The 22,084-nt window shown below is 35.0% G+C and overlaps 1 protein-coding gene across 1 annotated transcript in view; it reads left to right on the top strand.

The window, feature by feature from the left end:
* PXDNL (peroxidasin-like) overlaps window positions 1-22,084 on the top strand; it is a 418,186-nt gene that overhangs the window by 237,265 nt on the left and 158,837 nt on the right. The window contains exon 5 of the mRNA XM_004680042.2: window positions 13,795-13,829. Coding sequence (XP_004680099.1) covers window positions 13,795-13,829 — 35 coding nt within the window. The remainder of the gene's footprint in view (window positions 1-13,794; window positions 13,830-22,084) is intronic.

Genomic DNA, 22,084 nt, shown 5'->3' on the forward strand with positions numbered 1-22,084 from the left:
CTGCCACGCCATGTGGTCACCTCCGGGGCAGGCAGGAATCGAACTCAATGCGGAAGTGGCTTTAGCTTCTCAGTGCAGTGCTTTAACCCGCTGCGCCACCAGGGAGGGCCGGGATTATGACTTTTAATAAACCTGATTTTCAAGGAAGTAGACTAGAAAGTGGATAAAGTTTTACTTAGTAAGAATGTAGAATTCACCTTATTTGGTAAAGGAATTTTTTTAAAAATTAAAACGATTTCATTTTAGAATATATATTTCATCATATATTATAAATTAATTAATATATTGTAAATAAAATAATAATATAAGTATTAAAATAAACTATATTTTATACTTCAGTATAACTGCAAGTATAGATTTATCACATTATAAAGAATAATCTGATCTTTAGTTCTGATTTCTGCTGATATGATTGAATGGATTCTGAGTCATACCGTAATTTCTTCAACAAAGCCTTGCCTGGTCATACCCTTGGTCTCTCCACAGCTTACCTATCTTTTAGTGAATTTTATACTGTATAGTCATTTGGAAACATTTTTGAAATCATCAAAAACTCATTTATTTTTTCCTGAACTGCTTTTCGTTCTCTAACATTTTACTTCTAGCAAATAAATGAAACTATCCTGGTCTCAGTATATTTCTTCTCAATTAACTATCCGAATTCACAGTTTATAATTTCTGTTTACAACGCTATTGTATGACATAATTCACTATTTTCTGCCACTGTTTAACAAGGATTACTTCTACTCCATTTTCAATATCATGTTCCTCAGTTTCTCTTGCTTTCCTTCTTTTTCTCTTTTTTTCAAGATTTTTTTATGCTTATAGAGCTGGGGTAAAGACCAGAGTAGAGGATTCATCAGAGACAGGATGGGGAGCAGAACAGGCAGATTGATGAAGTACACTGCTAAGGGCAGTAGGGGGCGGTCAGGAGAGGTCTGCAGTGCCATGTGGGTCACCTCCAGGGTGGAGATAGAATTCATGCTGAAGTGACTTTAGCTTCTTAGTGCTGTGCTTTAACCTGTTGTGCCACTAGGGAGGGCCCATTTTTGACATGTTTTAACAAGTCAGGTTATGAGTTTGTTTCCTGTAATGTGAGCAGTGATATCCCCGTGCCTGCAATGTGCAGCCTGGCAGCATGTTACACTCAACTCACATCTGTATAAAGTAGCACTTGTCTGCCCATCTTACAATAACTGAGAGGTTGAGGAGGAGAGGGCTGGTGGCATTGTTGATTTATTTTAAGTTTTCTGGGATATTCTAATGTGTAGTAAGTTTCAGGCTATTTTCTGTCTTCAAGGAATCATATATCCTAGAGATACTACCTGAGCCTTATCTTCAGTTTGTGTATTTTTTTCTGCCCACATCCTCCTAACAAGCTTCATTAATGATTTAAAAACCTTATTATGTAAAGTGCACTGCTGTTGGGCATAAAATTTGTGCCTATTACCAGTCAAATGAACACATTAGTTTCAGTTTTCAATGGATTGTAAATATTTGGGTTCAGTTACTGAAGAAAAAGAAACCCTGAAAAAGACTGCATTTTCTTTAATTTAATTTTCTTCCCTTCAGAGCACCTATATTGCTGAATGCCCTTTCTTACACTCACTTGTTTATTTGTGAGATAAATGCATGAGCTCTGCTGACCCTTTCTGTTCTTTTCAGTGTTTTGACAAATACTCATGTTTGAATATCATAGGACTGAAAAATCAGATCATAAAAATCAAATCAATATCATAAAACTTATGTTATAAAGGAGAAACTCCCAATTTAATATATACATCAGTTATATTTGCACTTACTCAAAAGGTTAGTTGGGTTATTAAATATACCATTTTCCCTTATCTATCAATATTATTCTAGGCTTTATCTAGAATAATATCTATCTATTTTTTCTCTGGATTGCTCCATGTTCTCTTCCTTTCATTGCTTTTGTGCTTTTAATTACCCCTCTTTCATGACCTCCTTCCTTTTAATGTATACTAGAACTTTTCCTCACAAGGAAGTCCAACATTCTCATTCTCATGATATACCTTTCTGTATATCATTATGTTCTGTATTTCAAATGACAGAACACTCAACTTAAACTTGTCTAAGCAATAGAAAATAGAACTCATAATTCCAGTGACTTACAAAGGAAATTCAAAATGCTTCAAGAAATAAAGACAAAAATAACAACAACAACAAGGTGCTACCCTTCACTTCTCCTCACACAGTGATAATGGTAATAATCTGACATGGCACACTTTCATTAACACTGGTTTTAAGAACAGGAGATTTCATTCTTTTCTAACTGGAGATAAATATTGTAGAATAAAAGCTAAAGAAGAAACAGAATTTTGGAGAGCTTGCATTAAAATGACTCATGCATTCTTGTACAGCTAACAAATGGAACAATAGGAATAACACTTAAGGTCATTTGATTCTGAGTTTTGTGCCTTCATGAGAATATCACTATATAGTACTGTGGAAAATAACAGATGCCTGATGGGGTATGAGATTGCTTCCAATTCTTGGTTATTGCAATAGTACTTCAATAAGGTGTGGGAGTACAGATGTATCTCTTTTAATTAGTATTTTTGTTGGCTTTTGGTGAACATCCCAGAATAGGGTAACTAAATTGGATAGAATTTCTATTTCTGTTTTTCTTGAGGATTCTCTCTACTGCTCTCCACAATGGCTGCACCAATTTATATTCCCACCAACAGAGTGTAAGTGTGTTTTTCTCTCTCCACAACCTCCCCAACACTTGCTATTTCTTGTCTGTTGGGTAATAGTCAGTCTCACAGATGTGAGAGGTTCTCTTGTTGTAGTTTGGTTTGCACTTCTCTAGTAATAGATTATTATCATCTTTTCTTGGGTCTGTTGGCGAAAACACATGCTTTTTTTGATAAGGTTGCCTATTCAAATTCTCTACCTATTTATTTGAATAAGTTTTTTTTTTAATTGTGCTTTATGAGTCTTAGTTGGATATACAATGTGCATGTATTTTACCCCATTCAATAAGATGTCTTTTCATATTAATACAATTTTATTTTGCTATGCACAAGCTTTTAGTTTGATTTACTCACTTTGTTAATTATTGTTTTTCCACTTGCCTTTAGTCTCTAAGGCTGATTAAATCTGTCTTTAAGACTGATTTAAAGAGTTTATTGCCTATATTTTTCCTCAGGGTATTTTATAGTTTCAGTCCTTGTAGCCAAGGATTTAATTAATTTTGAATTACCTTTGTTTGTAGTATTAGAGAATGTTATAGTTTCATTCTTTTGCATTTCACTGATCAGTTTTCCCACTATCATTTATTGAGGAGACATTTCTTGCTCCATTGTATATGCTTGAATCCTTTGTCATAAATTAGTTATTCTTATACGTGATTTTATTTTTTGGACTCTCAAGTATGTTTCATTACTCTGTGTCTATTTTTTTTATCTCAATACCAAGCTGTTGTAATAACTGTTTATAATGTAGTTTGAAATCAGAGATTCAATATTCTTTGGTAATACAATTCAATGGCTCTACATTGTTAACTATGAACATGTATTTTAAACATTAATTTAATTGTTGGATTTTTGTATATTTTCAATTTTTTTGTCTTAAAATAGTTCTATGTTGACATCCTTTTTGCCTTCATCGATTTGGCTCTATCATATGTAAGACTGTATCTTTTTGATACTATCCAACATAATTTATTTTTCCCCGTTTTCTAAGTTATTTTGTTAACTTCCAGGATCATGGGATAATCTTTCATATTCAGTCCCAGGGCAATTTTCTAAATAACTTAAGAATGAGTCAAGTGACCTTTTTATTAATATTTAATCCATCATGGTTATAATATTGCAAAGGTATTTTGTTCCTTCCCTTTCCCTTTCCTGAATCATCTTATATATAGCCACAAGATCAGATACATAATAACACTGGGGCACAGAAAGGTTATGCTGCTAGGCCTTTCCTTGCCTTCTCTTTAAGTAGTAGTAAACTGCTCCCCCCATAAACTCCCAATGCGCTCTTCCTTTTCTCAATCTTATCATGATGCTGTGGCTGCTTCCCTATCCCACTTCTAGGGTATAAGGACGATGAGGACTGGACATGTGTTTACTGCTACCAGCACTATTACCTGCAGATGAATTTCATTACTTATCCTCAGAAATGTATTTACACCCTGTAGATCTTCTTTTCCCACAGCCTCTACCCCCCTTCACCTTTCTTGGTGATTATAGTGTAGCTATTTTGATATAGCTATCAAAATATAAAGCTGTATACCAGACACTTAGATGAAATAATTAATAGACTTAATATATTTTTAAATTCTGACCTCAAATTTTTGAAATTTGACTTTCTTAAAAATCAATATAACAAAACCTAAATGAGTGATCTAACTTGCTTTACATTAGTCATAATTTCAGATGAGAAATAAAAGTAAATTCAAAGTAAAGAAATAGAAACGTAATGGTCATTTAGATAAGTGTTCTGAGCCCTGGACCATAATTTCTCCTCAGATAATAGAACTTACTGGTGAGTAAGTTGTTGAAAAAAGTAAAAGGGGTAATTGATTTAAAGTGAATAGGTCAGTACCTGGAAAACAGTAACTATCTTAAACTACTTGCTCTTAGTATTGTATAGGCAGTAGTCTAGAAGGAGTGAACACTCACCAGCTACAGAGGAGGTTAAGGGAGGAGTGCAGGGAAGCAGAGCACATCAAACACATGGAAACATGTGAGGGAACTCATGAATGAAGGTGCTAATGCACAGAACTTGGTGGCTTTGGGGAATGTACATAACTTCCTCACAGCAGATAGGCATAGTTGTGAAGGTAGGAAAGGAAGTAACTTCTGGTCATGGTGTGTCCAATGCAGTGAGCTAAGGAGTCTTATTGATAAAGAAGAGCCAAGGAATGATTTCAGCACATATTTTTTACTTTAGAAATATTTTCTGGAATCTGTTTAAGGAATGGCCTTCATGCATGCAAAAAGAAAGATAGACTAAAAATTACTTTCAATGAAAAAATCAGAGTGCAGAGGCCTGTACTGGGAATGGAGAGGGGAAGTATATGAAGGAGCTGCAGCAGCTAATGACCTGCTAAGAAAGAGGTGACTAAAAGGTGCTGGGTCATTGAGAAATAATGATGTGATTCCATGGGCGAGACCCCAGCATGGGCAGTTGCTGGGAGCCAATGCCTTGCTGAGCTAGAGCTGCCCACAGGAAACCAGGTGGACATGTTAATAGGCAGCTGGTTGCTGGTCTGACCTACACGAATATCGGAAAGTTATCAGCAAAGATATATAGTCACATGTCAGTGAAGCTGTATAGTAATCATTGTTAGTAGCAGCAGCTTTAAGTGGCAATTAAACAGCAAGCTGAGTTAACATTTAATCAATTATTGGGAAAGAATGCACTCAGAAAGAGAATGCTGTGTGTCTGAAAAAAAAGAACTTGAGTGACAGGGAGATTAATGATTTAATGACTGAAATAGGAGAGGCAGGTGGAGGTGGGATAGAGAGGCATGGAAATAGATATACTTAGTGTTTATCTCAGAAATGGAAATTTTCTTTAAATTTTGAGACAAATTTTCTCACATCGCTTGTAGAGCTATCTATAACCTTAGCTATGACCTGTCCCATAGAATTTTGGATATAATTTGGGTTAACAGACTGAATATCAACATGGACACTAGACCCAGTGGCTGTATCACACAATAAAGCTGAAAAATAAAACAAGAAAAATAAAGATACAGTTTACTCATGCTAAATCTCTTGAACAGACTATATGTTGTCATGCCATTTCTGTCCTGCAGGTGTCACTGTTAATTCATAATCTGGGGCTGGGTCTTATGACCATAACTCTGGAGGTCAGAATCTGTTTACAATTGCCCTGCCTAAATCTCTTGTGTCCAGTATGTGTATCTTGGTAGGAGTCTAAGGACAATTATAGTAAAATGATGGAGACATTTATATTTTGGTGACACTTTTATTTTGCTGAAGGGAAAAGCTGTGTAGAATATTTCACATGGAGAAATACTTAGATTTTTGGTTACATTTTATATTCTCAAATTTTAGACTGTAGCAGGACATTTAACATAGCAAATTATCTGGGATGGGTTTTCCTTTGCCACATCTGTGCAACTAGAGATTGTGTTTTCAGGTCAAATGTGTCAGCAAACTCAAAATCAAGCCTGAGATTGCACATTTGCCTGGTAAAGTGGCTGTCAGCAGTCACCACGTAAGTGATTGCTGAACATAGACGCTTTCTGGTTTTCACCAGTCATCCAATTTTCTGCTGAGAGGACAGATCAGATGCCAAAATTTTCCCTGACTAAGAAATTGTTTTATGGTTGTGTCTTTGTCTATCATTTTGGCTCTAGTTGATCCTTATAGCATCATTTTACAACTATTTACGACATGATTCAGTGAAAGAGATCGTAGATTAACTTGGCTACATATTTCTGAGTGTGTACAATTATCTGGAAGATAGTTGTAGAGAAGTAGAAGAATGAGCAGCAACAGAATGTTACAGAAGTAATTATTGGGTAGTGGTGTCTTTAGACTTTTAAGTTTTATATATATTTTAAAGTCTTGATTTGTTTTTAAATTGTGGTGTTGATACATGAAGTTATATGAAGTTCATATGTATAACATAACTATTTAATATTTGTATGTACTGTAGGATGATCACGATAAGTACAGTTATTATCTGTGATCATTACAAGAAGGTAGTTTTTATTTATTTATTCATTTTTCTGTTGCCGTCAAGAGAGAACTTTAGTTTCTTTTTAAAATTGGATTAACAATGGTATAACACAAAAGATTCTTGTGAGCATTAAGAGACAAAAAAACAGCAGCCTCTGGCACATAGATAGTAAATGCTCATTCGTCAGACAAGTCCTACATTGTAATTAATTACTTTGTAATTGGATCCACTTTCCTCCTCCTCTTCTTCCTTTTTCCCTTTTTAAAGTTATGTTCTTTTGCCATTTCTGCCCCACAAATCATAACCATATATAGATATGGTAAAACTTAAATGATCTATGATACTCCCTCCCTCCTCATGGGGATGATACAGGCATATAACACAGTATTTTCTTCTGTTTTACTTTTTTTTATTCATGACTATCCCATTTTACTGCCTTGTTACTAGCTCCCTCTCTCTTATTAACTTCAGAGGTCTGCTTTATAAATGTCTGCTGATTTTTGAAAATGTTTTACTTTGTCAAATTTGCCCTTACATAACTCTCCAACTTTTTTTTTTTTTTTAAAGAATATGAGTTGTTTTTCTATACATAATTCCCTCAATGTCTCTCCCTTTTGCTGTAAATGATTGCAGTTTATTTTTACTTATGGTTGAATTTCTACTCCATAGTGTGAAATACCATTTCTTCCTTACCAGTTGCCTTTTGATGGTCATTAGCTTGCTTCCAAGTCTTAGCTATTGTAAGTAATCTTGTAGAGCATAGAGTTATTTTTTTTTTCCCTTGGCTTAGAATTATTTGGATCGATGCCATGAGTGGCATTGCCAATATTTCCATTTTAGTTGTTAAGGTGAATTCAGATCGCTTTACATATTATGTGCACATTCCTGCCATCACCTCACACCTATGAAATAATACATTAATGAAAACAAGAACTAGAGAGAACATAGGGAAAGATGTACCTTTTACTGTCAGTGGGAATGTGTACATAATATGTAAAGCAATCCAAAAGGCTTTTTAATTTGAAGTAATTCCAATTATTTATTTTTGCTGTTATGTCCTTTGCTATAGGAGTTAAGTCTCCAAAACCATCATCTTTATTAATGTCATAGAACATTCCACCAATGTTTTCTTCTATATATTTTATTCTTATAGGTTTCATATCTAAGTACTTAATGTTTTTGCATTTTACTTTGTGTATGGAGTTAAAGAGTAATCCCAATTCATTATTTTATGTGTGGTCTTCCATTTTTCCTAGCACTATATTTATTAGTTTGTTTGTTTTTGAGATAATATTGCAACACCCCCATGACGTATTTTTATTATCAGAGTGTACTCACCACTGATTCACCCATTGTCCATTATCATAGATGACTGTGCTTCCTTCTCTTTTTTCCCTCCCCTCACCTCCCCCCTTCATATTTCAGTTCTCTAGTCAGAAAAAAGGGTTAATTTTTCAGCTTGTATTTATCTATTAAATTAGTTAGTTTATATGCCACATATTAATATGTCTATATACATATATGTATATAGACATAGTGGAATTCTACTCAAGGTGGATGCAGCTTCAAAGGATAATGCTAAGTGAAATAAATCAGAAGGAGAAAGATAAATATCAGCATCATGAGAGATGCCCCCTTCCTCATTGTAAAGTCATTGCTACTTCATTGTAAGGTCATTGTTACTTTATCATAGATTATGTATTGCTATATCTCCTTGAACTTATTCTTTTGGTCCATCTACCTATTTCTTTATTTATTGTGTGTGTGTGTGTACCAATACTGTGTTGTTTACATACTACTGCTTTATAGTATAGTTTGAAGTCAGGTAGAGTGATGTCTCTTTTCTTTTTCCCCCCTGCTTTTGCTATTTGAGGCATTTTATGGCTCTCTCTCTCTCTCTCTCTCTCTCTCTCTCTCTCTATATATATATATATATATATCATCAATGTTTTTCAAATAAACATATTTATATATATTTATGGGGATTTCATTACATTTATTTAAGCAAGATACAATTGTGATTATATTATTTCTCATCATCCATGAGTATGGGATGTCCTTTCATCTACTCAGATTACCATGTAAGCCCTTTGTTAATATCTTGTAGTTCTTATTTATCAGATCCTTCATTTCCTTAGCTAGGTTAATTTCAAAGTATTTGACTCTTTTGGAGGCAATTATAATTTTTTTCCTTGACTATTTTTGTTTTACTAAAATGCTACTTTAGTAGCACTTACAGACTTTTCTATTCTGATTTTGTAGCCTGCCACTTTGTTGTATTCATTCATTGTTTCTAGTAGCTTTTTGGTTTGATCTGTAAGACTTTCTGTGTATATTAATACATTATCTGTGAATTGTAGTAATTTCACATCTTTTTTTTTTTTTTAAGATTTATTTATTTGTGCGTACAGAACTGGGGTACAGGCCAGAGGCTCAGGGGTGGCGAGAGGCTTCACCAGAGACAGAGTCGGGAGCAGGACAGGTAGATCGACAAAGTACACTGCTGAGGGGAGCAGCGGGCGGGTCAGGAGAGGTCTGCCGCGCCATGTGGTCACCTCCGGGACAGGCGGGAATGAACTCATGCGGAGGAGGCCTCAGATTCTCAGTGCTGTGCTTTAACCCGCTGCGCCACCAGGGAGGGCCTTTTTTTCTTTTTTAAAGATTTATTTATTTATGCATACATAACTGGGGTACAGGCCAGAGATACGGAGGGTGACAGGATTCACCAGGGACAGAGTGGGGAGCAGAATAGGCAGATCCACGAAGCACACTGCTGAGGGGAGCAGCGGGCGGGTCAGGAGAGGTCTGCCACGCCATGTGGTCACCTCCGGGGCAGGCGGGGATCGAACTCATGCAGAAGTGGCTTAAGCTTCTTAGTGGTGTGCTTTAATCCGCTGCACCACCAGGGAGGGCCCACATCTTTTTTTGTTTGTTTGTTTAATGACTTGGATTCTCTTGATTCTCTTTATTGCTTGTTTTTTTTTTTTTTTTTTTTGTGCTAGCTCTGGTCAAAACCTCTAATAAGTGAAACTGAAGTGATGAGTTTTTAGTCTTGTTCCTAACGAGGGAAAAAGCTTTAAGCTTTTCACTTAAGTATTATATTTATTTTTGGATTATAGTTAATGAACTTTATTATATTACTCCCATCTTGTTTAGGGTTTTTACCATAAGTATGTTGTGAATCTTATCCAATTCTTTCTCTGCATCTATTAAAATTATGATGATTTTTTCTTTACTTATGTTGATATATGTTGCATTAATTGTTTTATGTATATAATACTGTTTTTATATAGCTGGAATAAACCCCATTCATCATTGTGTGCAATCCTTATAATATACTGTTTAACTCAGCCTACTGATATTTTATTGGATATTTCCGTGTCAGTATTCATCAGGAAAATCCATCTCTAATTTAAGTTTTTTTTCCTATTTTATTAATTTATGAGTCATTTACATAACTATATCATTTGGGGAATACATTTTCACACTGTCATAATACATATGCTTTACCCACTTGCCATCAAAATTCCCATGAAGATGTCCTATGGACTTCCTCCACTCCTCCCTATTTTTCTTTTGGCTAATAGTATAATACACAGACTCCAAGAGTTATTTTTTTTTCTTTGTTTTGCCAGTTTTCCTTTCTTTGGTTATTTACATTCTACATATAAATGAAAACACTGCAGTATTTGTCCTTCAATTTCTGACTATTATATATGATAGTATTCCAGTAAATATATTTACTATGATTTCTTTATTCAATCATCTCTCTTTGGATATTTAAGTTGATTGCACTTGGTTATTATGAATTAGGTGAATAAGGTTTCTGTGAACACAGGGGTGCATAAATCTTTTAATAATAGATTTTTTTCATATTCTTTTATTAATACATTTTTTAAAAGATTTATTTATTTATTTATGCAAACAGATTGTACAGGCCAGAGGTTCAGGGGTGGTGAGAGGACTCACCAGAGATAGAGCTGAGAACATAACAGGCAGATCAATGCAGTACACTTCTGAGGGAAATAGGGGGGGAGACAGGAGAGGTCTGCCACACCATGTTGGTCACCTCCGGACCAGGGATTGAAGTCGCACTGAAGCGGCTGCAGCTAGCTTGCAGTGCTGCGTCCTAACCTGATGTGCCACCAGAGAGGGCCAAATTTTTCATAGTCTTTGGGTAAATAGTTAGCTGTGGTATTGCTGGATCATGTGTAATTTTTCATTTTTAAATTTTTGTTAGCATATCTTTGTACTGTTAATAGAAACCATACCAATGACCTTCCCATTAATAGTGGGTAGGCAGTCCTTATCCTCAGCATCCTCACCAAATTGTTTTCTTTTACTTTTTTTATATACACGCCATTCTCACAGGGAAGAGATGCTATTTTGTTATAGTCTTGATTTATATTTCTTTTTGTAAGAAGTAATATTGAACATTCTTTAATGTGACTGTTGGCCATCTGGATATCTTCTTTGGAGAACTTCTTTTCAGGTTCTTGCCAATTTCCTGATTTTGTTATTTGTCTTTTAATTGGTAAATTTTATGAGTTCTTTTTATTTTGACAATTAACATTTTGTTGGGTGTGTGATATGCAAATATCTTCTAAATAGCCTTTTCATTTTGGAGCTATGACTTAAATTTTTAGTTAGCCATAGATTCATTTATTTTTGCTTTTCTTCCCCTTTTGTTGAAGTTGTATCTGTAAATATACTTCTAAAGTTAATGTCTAAGAGTGTATCACCTGTGTTTTCTTCTATGCATTTTATGGTTTAAAGGTTTATATCAAAGTTATTAATGTTGAATAAATTGTTTTGTTTGTAGTAGAGATCCTCCTCTCCCTCCCTCTGTCCTTCCTTCCCAATCTCTCCCTTCTTCCCCTTTCACTCCCTCCCTTCTTTTCTTCCCTCCTTCCTTCTTATTTTCTTGAAAATTGTTAATGGAATTTTGATGAGTACTTTCTTTTTGTGCTGTATTTATCTGCTTTTTATTAAAATAATGTTGGCATCATAATATAATTTAGGGAGTACTTCCTCTTCTTTCATTTGTGTAAGTAATTTGAACAAAGTGGGCATTAGTTTTTAACCTTCTGTGAAGGTTTGATAAAATTCTCTTGTAAGGCAATTTGGTCTTGGACTTTTGCTTTGGGGAAGAATATTTTTGTTGTTTCAATTTCCAAGATTGTGATTGTTTTATTAAATTCTTCCATTTTTCCAGGTTTTGTCTGGGAAAACTACATTGATTTAGAAATTTGCCCAGTTATTCAAGGTTATCAAATTTACTGGCTTATAATGTTCTTAGTAATTTTCTATGATCCTTTGTATTTTCTGTTATCTGTGGAAATATCTCCACAGATACAAATAAAAATCATATCTTTTTAAGGTGTACAATATATTATTATATATTGGTGAGATTTATTATAGTCTAATTATTTAACATGTCACTTCCTGTAGTTATTATTTATGAGTCTAAGTCTATGGGGAGGACACTTAAAATATATTCTCTTGCAGATTTAAAGGACAAATTACATTATAATTTTGCACTACTAGACATACATAAAGCCGTGTTTACAGAACTTATTTATCTTATAAATAAAAGTTTGCACTCTTTGACCAGTCTTCCCTTTTCCCCCAGTCATCATTCTCCAACAATCCCCATTCTATTTTTTTAATATTACAAGTGGATATTACAAGTGTTTGATTTCACATATAAGTGAGATCATGGAATATTTGTCATTCTCTGTCAGGCTTATTTAACTTAAAAATGTCCTCCAGATTCATCAATATTGTTGCAATTTTCCTACTTTTTTTTAAATCACATTTCTTGTAACTACTCTTTTATTATTATTTATTTATTCATACAGAACTGGGGTACAAGTCAGAGATGCAGGGGCAGTGAGAGACTTCACCAGAAACAGAGTGGGGAGCAGAACAGGCAGATGGATGAAGTGTACTGCTGAGGGGAGCAGCAGGCGGGTCAGGAGAGGTCTGAATCACCATGTGGATGGGGGAGAGGATCGAACTCAACACTGAAGGGGCTGTGGTCAGCTTGCAGTGCTGCATCCTAAACCTTTGAACCACCAGGGAGAGCCCTTTCCTACTTTTAAAAGACAGTTCATGTGGTGTATGTGTGTGTGTGTGTGTGTGTGTATCATATATATTATATATGGCTATCTACATACATATATGCCATGCATAGGTATGTGTGTGCATATATATATATATATATATATATATATACACTTTTTTATAATAAACATATGATGAAGAAAATGTGATATTAATGGGTATTTAGATTGTATTTATGATTTGGCTATTGTGAATAATGCCACAATGAATCGGCAAGTGTAGATATCTTCTACATATAGAAGATATATATACCTCTGGATATATACCCAGAACTAGCATCGTTGTATCATATGGAAGTCATAATTTTAGTTACTTTAGATAACTACATACTATTTTACTTATGACTGCATCAATTAGCATACTTAATAACAGTGTAAAAGGTTCCTTTTTCTTCATATCTTTACCAACACATATTATTTCTTTTTAAAAAGATTTATTTTTATTTCTTTATTCATCCAAGAACTGGGGTATAGGCCAGAAGTGTAGAAGGGTGAGAAGATTAAGCAGAGACAGACTAGGGAACAGAATAAATGTGTTGACTGAAATAACTGCTGAGGGGAGTAGCAGGAGAGACTGAAAAGGTCTGCTGTACCATATGGGACACTTACCTTGCTGGGGATCGAACTTATGCTTCCATGGCTGGGATAGCATGATAGCAATGAGACTTTAAATGCTGTGCCACCACAGAGGCTCTATTTTTTTTTTTTAATATTTATTTATTTATGCATACAGAACCAGGGTACAGGCCAGAGGTGCAGGGACGGTGAGAGGATTCACCAGAGACAGAGTGGGGAGCAGAACAGGCAGATCAACGAAGTACACTGCTGAGGGGAGCAGCGGGCGGGTCAGGAGAGGTCTGCCGCGCCATGTGGTCCCCTCCCGGGGCAGGCGGGGATTGAACTCATGCGGAAGTGGCTTTAGCTTCTCAGTGCAGTGCTTTAACCCGCTGTGCCACCAGGGAGGGCCAAGGCTCTATTTTTTTTAATACCCATTTTAATCAGTGTGAGATGATATCTCATGTTTTTGATTGCATTTCTCTGATGGTTAGTGATACTGAACATATTTTCATGTACCTGCTGGCTATCTATATGTTTGCTTTGGAAAATGTTCTGTTCACCTTATATGTGTAAGTCTCTCATCATTATATTCTCCTTAAGAAAGTGGACTTGTTCTGCATTTTCCTAACAGCTCGTGGTGAGGTGACAGGTTTCCCCTGCCCCACCAGATAAACATTCATCTAACAAATTTGTTTAACAAGCTTATATTCTTGCAGTCTGAGGAAAAGGAGGGGCATTCCTAAGAAGATGGTAAATAAGTTAAACAGGTGTTAATAAAGCAAGCTGGCACCTGCCTGAAATAAGTCTGCATCAAAAAGACATGCCAAACATTTCTATCTCCTCTTTGCAAGCCCTTGCCCATCTTGCCTCCCCCTTTGTATTTGTTTGTATAACTACCCCTGCCCTCTGCCAAAGAGCAGGATGGTGGTCTTTCAGACACAAGTCTGCCACCTTCCTCAGTTTGTAAATAAATTAGACTGCTTTTCTACTCCTTTTCAAATTCTGTTTACTTTTACTGGCTGAGGGGAACTGAGGCTGTTTCCAGTATCACTAGGTATCTTTCTATTATTATATCTCTTGATCTACATTTCCTAATGAACTCAGAGTCCAAGTCCCTCTATACTTTACCTTTCTAGATTAAAGCTCTTGTGAATGGTTAACAACATCCCTTTCCCACCTCATCTTCCTACTTATTAATGTTCTCTGTTTCTTCAAAGAATTCTTGATTGCTCCAGTACTTAAGTAACACTTCTGTATTAGCATTCATTCTACATAACCAGTTCATATTTTAATGCCCTACTTTCCTTACCCTAAATCTCAGAATTAAGATTATCAATGACTCTTTTGTTTATTTTTTTGTTCATTTATATAGGAACAATTAAATCTTATTTCAATATTTCTTCTTAATGGTTAAACTAACCAATAAACTAAACTTTATTCTAAAGTTTCTATTTATAAACTATTTTCACACTAAAATCCTATCATTAATTTTTATTTCTCATCCCTTCACCATTTATATTAGCCTTTGATTCATTTCTTTCTACTCTTTCTACCACATGAAACTCACCTCATATGAGACACTTGTATTTCCAAGTTTTTTTTTCACCATTATTTCTGTTATGTAGTTTATTCTTGTTTGTCTTTCCAATTTAGATATAGTCTGAATATTATTTGTCATTAATAAACAATTCTCTATGCCAGCTATAGGAATATAAATGTTCTGCTTTCTCATTTTTAACATACTGTGTTATCTTATTGTCAATCATTTCTTCTACTTCCATAGTGATATGTGCACAACTGGAACTTCAAGAACACTCATAGGTCAATTAAAATTTGAGGGTTTGGATCCATTTGTTGGCTCAGATAGCCCCACAGAAGCTCTTAATCTTTAGTATGAGATTTGGTTATTTTTATTATTTTTAAAATTTTATGCTTAAAAAGGATGTTTAAAGATATTTAAAAAGTCCATGATAAAAACAAAACAAGATACCTGACAGTGAAGTCAAGGAAGAGCACTATTAAGAAACATTGTTTAGACATAATGAGGTTTATTGGGGATATAATCTTGTCATTTTAAGAAGATAAATTAAGGAATTAACAACATAAACAGAAGCAATCTGTTAAAGTCAACATTAATCAAAACCAAAACTACCTTTCTTTTTGATATCCAGCTACAAAGGAGTAAAGTGGAGAACAAAAACAATACTTAGCTGTTAACTTACAAGGTACAAAAATATGGTCATTAATATATTATTGATTAAATGTTAATCTTCACGAACTAGAACCACCATTACAACATAGTAGATTGTAATAATTAATCTCAGCTTTTTCTCTGAAGCTATTTGAAAGCTTGTCAGCAGTTAGGAAAACAAAACCAAAACAAGTTCATATAAATCAACCCTTGATAAAACATACAAGGAACACTCACTATTATCTGATATATCATACTATATATCTATATATATCATACTCTGATATATCATACTAAGTTACTACGGTGAATTTTATTTTGAGCTAGCATTTTTGAAATAACAAATTTACCATTCTGGCAAAAAAAAAAACACATTAAGCCTTTGAAACTATGTACAAGACGCAGTCGAGTCTCTCTAAATCACATAGGAAAGTGTTTTACTTATTCCTACATAGTTTAATTATTTTCAAATATTTATTTATGCATATAAGAACTGTGGTACAGGCCACACATGTAGGGGTGTGTGTGAGAATATTCACTGGGGGCGCACAATAGGAAAAATAACTGAAATGCACTGCTGAGTCCTCACCCTGTGGGTCAATTACCTGGCCAGGGAATTACCTGGCAACAGTTGCTGTGGATAGCTTCATAGCGCTGTGTTTCAACCCATCATGCCACCAGGGATGACCAAGGAAAGTGTTTTAACCGACTGATTTATTTCCTTGCATAATGCAATTTTTATTATACTTGCATTGTTGGTTTTAATATTGTGAGTAAATTAGAACATGTACATGTTGCATCGGGCAACACCACACTGACAAAGAAACGGGAGTCGTGGAGCATGCTACACAATACAGGATGCTGCCGAAGAGCAAGATCCTGGCCTTTTTATTGGTAGACTAATCATACCATTAATCATGTGAGGAAGTGAAAAAGAAAGGGAGAATTAGAAGAAGCTGGGCAAAAGGTGGAACTGTGCATCTGCTGATAGTTTGGTAGAACAGCCTTGATTCTCCAGTCAGGATTTCAATCTTAACAATAAGGCATGTCATTGATCAGCTTCTGGAGTCCTTCATTATATATCAGTCAATGCCCCCCAGGGCGTTTCTGGTCACACCTCGTGTTGTCTATCCTTCCCAGGGTGATCTAGCTTTATGCTCTTAATTGATGTGAAAGGTGCCTCATAGGGTTGGGCTCTTAAAATGGAGGCTGTGTAAACCACCGAGGATTATCAGACCCACATGTACATTATATAATTAACATTTGCTTCAGAAAGTAATCTATCTCAAGAAATTGCAGTTACAATACCATTTTATTGATATGAAGTAATGGTTAATCACTAGGGTTTCATGTAATAATCACTATGATAATTTGTGAAAACTAGTCACAATTATGTCCCAATTAGCCTAGTAAAGTCTCTCAGAGTGGAGCTTCATGTACATATTTAAAAAAAAATGCTCTCTAACCATTTAACAAAGGTTGTAACTTAATAACTAAAGATTACAGTGAATTGAAATGATCCCCAAATAGTGTATCTTTTTGTTTTGCATATATTCTTTAAAGATATAAGGCAGAATATGCTAAAATAATTTAACAGGTGAGTAATTAGAACTTTTGATAACTGGGGTTAAGTAATGAAATACAAGTCAATAGTCTCTACCCTAGATTTGATTTTTTTTTTAATTTGACAGACTTTGGTATTAAAGTATTTGCTTAGGTATATTTTAACTTTTAGGGACTGATCACTTAATACATTAATGATACAGTTTAATTGATCCTTTCTTCATGGAACAGGTAAGGGCAGCTCCCACAGAATGTTTGTTACAGAGTATTGACTGGTAGGATAGCCAGTGTCAAGACTATAGATGATTGTGTGACTGGAGAAAAATGTATCATTGTTTTGTATTTCTCATCCTGGCAAAAGTGAATGTACTCTTTAGGAAGTGCTAATATTTTAAAGCTGATTTTATCTAGAATTACATTGGAATAGAATTACAATTTAAAGTGAAATGAAGAACCATGGAAAAAAAATACTTAACATGGTAGATTTTCTGGTATTAAAATTTTTCCTTTGAAGCAGAAATATAAATGATAGTATATTCTTGAAAAGACAATATATTGCATGTCTGTCAAAGCTAATATTCTCACAGAGAGTCAAACTTAAATACCACTATTTCTGCTCAACAGACCAAGTGAAAAAGAATTAGAATTGACTTGCACTTATATTCCAATCAAAAGTGACTATACATTATTATCAAAATCAATGTTTTACTTTATATCTAACATTTTATGTAAATTGAAGAGGACAAACATAACTAGATTCTTTGACTTGGATTTTGTGAATTTTTTTTTCATCTTAAAAGGATTTTTGTAAATATGAAATTTACTTTGTAAAATTTAAGACAAAACTTTATTAACATACTTTCAGAGCTATAATCCAGAGGAAATCTGACCAAAACTATTCTATATCCATTCAATTGTTTTATTTTTGAAAACAGTATATCTTATTGTATCAGTTGTGATTTTAAACTGAAGTTTGACATCCAAGTGATCTAAAAAGTTAAAGCATCTTAAAGTAATTGCATACCTTTATTAACATATAAATATATTAAACTTATTACATATATTTATTAACTTGAAATAAGTGAATAATTTAAAATTTGAAATAAGGAATGGAGGGGAAACTATTAAAATGTTTTTTTGAGGTGTGACTAAAACACTTATGTGTGTTTTAGTCATCTTCATCAGATCTTCAAAATATCGTTAAACTGACTTGTACCACATAAAGAAAAATAGTCAGAAATCACATAGGTCATGCAGAGAGCATATTCTTTTCCCCTGTATGAGGAAGGCTGCACTATATCTAAACCTTGTGCTAAATTCATGAGGGAGGGAAAAGGGAAACCAAAACCAAAAGTACAGTTAGCATTTTTCTCCTGACTTCCTAAGATTTGAGCCATGGCTTAAAAAAAGAAAATCTGAAGAAGAAATAACCATCATCAACTGCATAGCTGTCTAGAGAGTGTGTATTTAAATTACGATGAGGATATTGGTGCCGGACATATTTCTGAGTCAACCTTTCAATATCATTAGGGGTGTGTCCAGCACAAATTGTACCTCTCTCCTATTCCTTCAGTGCTCTGGTTTTACCCAGTAGCCTGCAATTCTTTGAAAATAGTTGAAAAGATGCAGAGCTTTTCCTTTCTGAAAGAAAGGGATAAGTAGGTAAATTCCTACTTGTCTTTCAAAACACCAACTAAACACTAAAAAAATTACAAAATGCTCCCTAATTCCCCATCTCTCTTTAATGGATGGGCTGTTTCACAACCCCTATCTCTAAATATTTTCTCCTCACTATATATTTTAACTTCTGTCTCTTGTGGTTATCAGACAATAAACGTCTAAAGGATAGAGAAGTGTCTATCTCTTCTTATTTCTTTGTCTCTTATCTCAGCATCCAAGACAACTCTTAGCCACAACTGCTTACATTATATCAGGCACTTGTTCAGTCAACCAATAAATGTGTTTTGAGTGAATGCATGTGTGAACATACAAATCATGCATGGGGTGGTTAGAAAAGTCAATATAATTCATAATCATTTAACTGGGTCTTAATATTTGTATAGAAAATTTCCAGTGAGAGAACTGGAAAGGACCTCACACAGAGCAATACTATAGGCTAAATATGAGCAGTGGAAGAGAGGAGTTAGCTGAGACCATTTTGATAATGTAACTAAGGGTTGAATTACCAGGTGTAGGAAATTGCAAAGCCTTAAGGATTTGCTGAAGATCATGTTTAAGAAACTCTGGAGTAGAGCCATATTGTGGTGAATAATATTTGTGAACTTTACTTTAGGCCTCTGTAGGAATAATAGGAGTAAAGAAGACTAAAGTGGGGTGTGGGGAGCCCAGATGGAACCACATAGGAAGTTCTTTGAGACTAGATGGGAACCTGGGAAAAGACATTGGCGGGACTGAGGTAGATGTGGTTTTCATGGATCTACACCATCAGCTCCATTCAGCCTCTTCTAGTTCCTGAAAGCCTTGCCCAGAAGCTGAAATGTACACATTTATTTACTCAACTAATATAAAGACTAATATAAAGACTTACTATATTCAAGACACTCTTAAGATCTATAACACTGGGGTTACTGATCTGGAGAATACATACTGAGTAAAAATGAAGTCCCCATCTCATGCCAATATCCTAGCAGAAAAATAGAAAGCAAGAAAACACCTCCTCACACCCCCATCACCAAAAAAAAAAAAAAAAAAGAAGAAGAAGAAGAAGAAAATGAACAAAAAACATGCACAAGTGATTTAAAATGGACACTATACCTAAGGAATATTCCCAAATTAGGCACTGCCCTCCCCCCCCCCGCAAATGCAACTATTTCTAATTAGCAATAAGGAACATTTGTCCTCCTGAAGAATGAGATATTCAGAGGTAGGGATTAGAAGAAGCAATTTTGAAGAAGTCATTTCTGGAAGAACTGTATCATAATTTCTTTCTTGCCAGTGGGGAGGACCAGTAAATTATCCCTCTCATGATGAGATCATTTTCAAAGCTACTTTCAGTTTTTCTTGCATTCTTGATGGTAGAGCAGACTGGTGTCACCCATCTAGAAGATCTAGGTGACAAGAAAGCTGACAAACTTTTTTTTTAAGGTTTATTTATTTAAGCACACAAGAACTGCAGTATAGAACAGAGGTGTGGGAGGTAAGACGATTCACCAGAGACAGAGTGGGGAGCAGAATAGCAGACTGAAATACACTACTGTGGGGAGCTGTGGGTGAGACAGGAGAGGTCTGCCATGCCATGTTGCAGACAAATCTGGCTGGGGATCAGATTTGTGCTGTGTGGCTATAGATAGCTTAACCCCTTGTGCCACCAAGAGGGGCCCTGACTAACTTCTTGATGCAAGAAGAAAAGAAAGGGTGTGGAGTTATTACCTGACATTATTAGAACTAAGGTGTGAAGGTATTGAAAGACTTTGAGCATAGGGATAACAGACTTTGATTTACTTATTTAGCGGATCACTGGTGGCAGTAGGAGAGTGACTTCCAGTAGTCCAGGCAAGAGATTAAGGTGGCTTGGTTTATTGTAGTAGTAACAGAGTGGGCAGATTCTTGGCATATTTGAAAAATATTAATTAAAAGAATTATGGATGGATTAGAGGTTGTATGTGGAAGAGTAAGGAGCTAAGGACTCCAGAAATTTACATGGAATGTTATAGCATCATCTGAGAGGAAACAAGTAATCTGGAGGATGTTTGGTTTCCTGGGAGATTGAAAGGGTATCAGTTATTGAGTTTGGGCTTAAAGTCTATTTATATTTTAAATGTATACTAAATATTAAGTTTCAAATATGGAGTGAGCCATATAGAAATAGTGCTCAGGGACTTACAGGAAGTAGAATTATATAGTCACTTGTTTTCAGAATATTATGCTTAACCATGACATTAAATGAGATAATTTAGAGATATAGTGGGTGAATATAGATATAAAGTTAAAAATACAAAAGGAGGAATCTAAGAACTGCAGATGTTACCGATAAGGAAAATGAGTCTTAAAAGAGACTTAGAAGAGGGACTTGGCACAATCTGGTGGCACAGCACTATAGCACAGCACTATGGAGCAATCCAAAGCCACTACAGCATAAGTTTGATCCCTGGCCAGGGAGGTGACCTACATGGCCCAGAAGACCACTCCTGTGTCACCTGCTGCTCCCCTCAGCAACATATTTTAAATCTGTCTGCTCTTCTCCCTGCACTTTCTTCGGTGCATCCTCTCACCCCTCTGGCCTATCCCCCAGTTCTTGTATACATAAATAAATCAATCTTTAAAAAATTAGAAACTTAGAAGAGTGGTCAATATGAGCAATATGTGATGGAGATGGAAAGCTGAAAGCTGACTGCCTCCACTTAGGACTCTCCACCATAACCTCTCTTGATAGACTTTAGTGGCTACAACAGCTAAACTCTTCTCCCAGATTTCTAACAACCCCAGAGATACACTGATCTTTCTGGAAGATCTTCTATGATCTTCTCTCTCAACAATCTTTCGCTCCATCCTTTAGAACTTCACAACTCAGTGACCAAAATGTTTCCATATCTTTAATGTTTTCTCCAAATGTCTCACTACTCTTTCTCTTGTACTTGAATCTCACTCTTCTTCTTCAACATCACAGTTATTAAATCCCCACAAGGTGAAGTTCAGTTCAGATGAGGAAGTAGCATCAACGTCCTCCTGGTTTCATACTGCTGTTTCCAATATTTAGTGTTATTTCAAGTCTAATAGTTTTCTTTATTTTTCACTGTGTATTTCTCTGCCTAAATTAATACTATGATACTTAAAATTAGTGTTTTTCAAAATATAGCATTTTTTCTAAAGTGTATGCTGCAAAACAGGAATTTTGGACATAGCAGCAATGACTTTAAAAGATGGACATTGACTTATTTACAAAGTATTTTTTCTTTGCTACTGTTGAATTCTAGAATCATATGTGGATATAATCTTTCCTTAT

The sequence above is a fragment of the Condylura cristata genome, unplaced genomic scaffold (genome assembly GCF_000260355.1).
Source record: "Condylura cristata isolate star-nosed mole 26May11 unplaced genomic scaffold, ConCri1.0 scaffold00009, whole genome shotgun sequence".
Classification (NCBI taxonomy): Eukaryota; Metazoa; Chordata; class Mammalia; order Eulipotyphla; family Talpidae; genus Condylura; species Condylura cristata.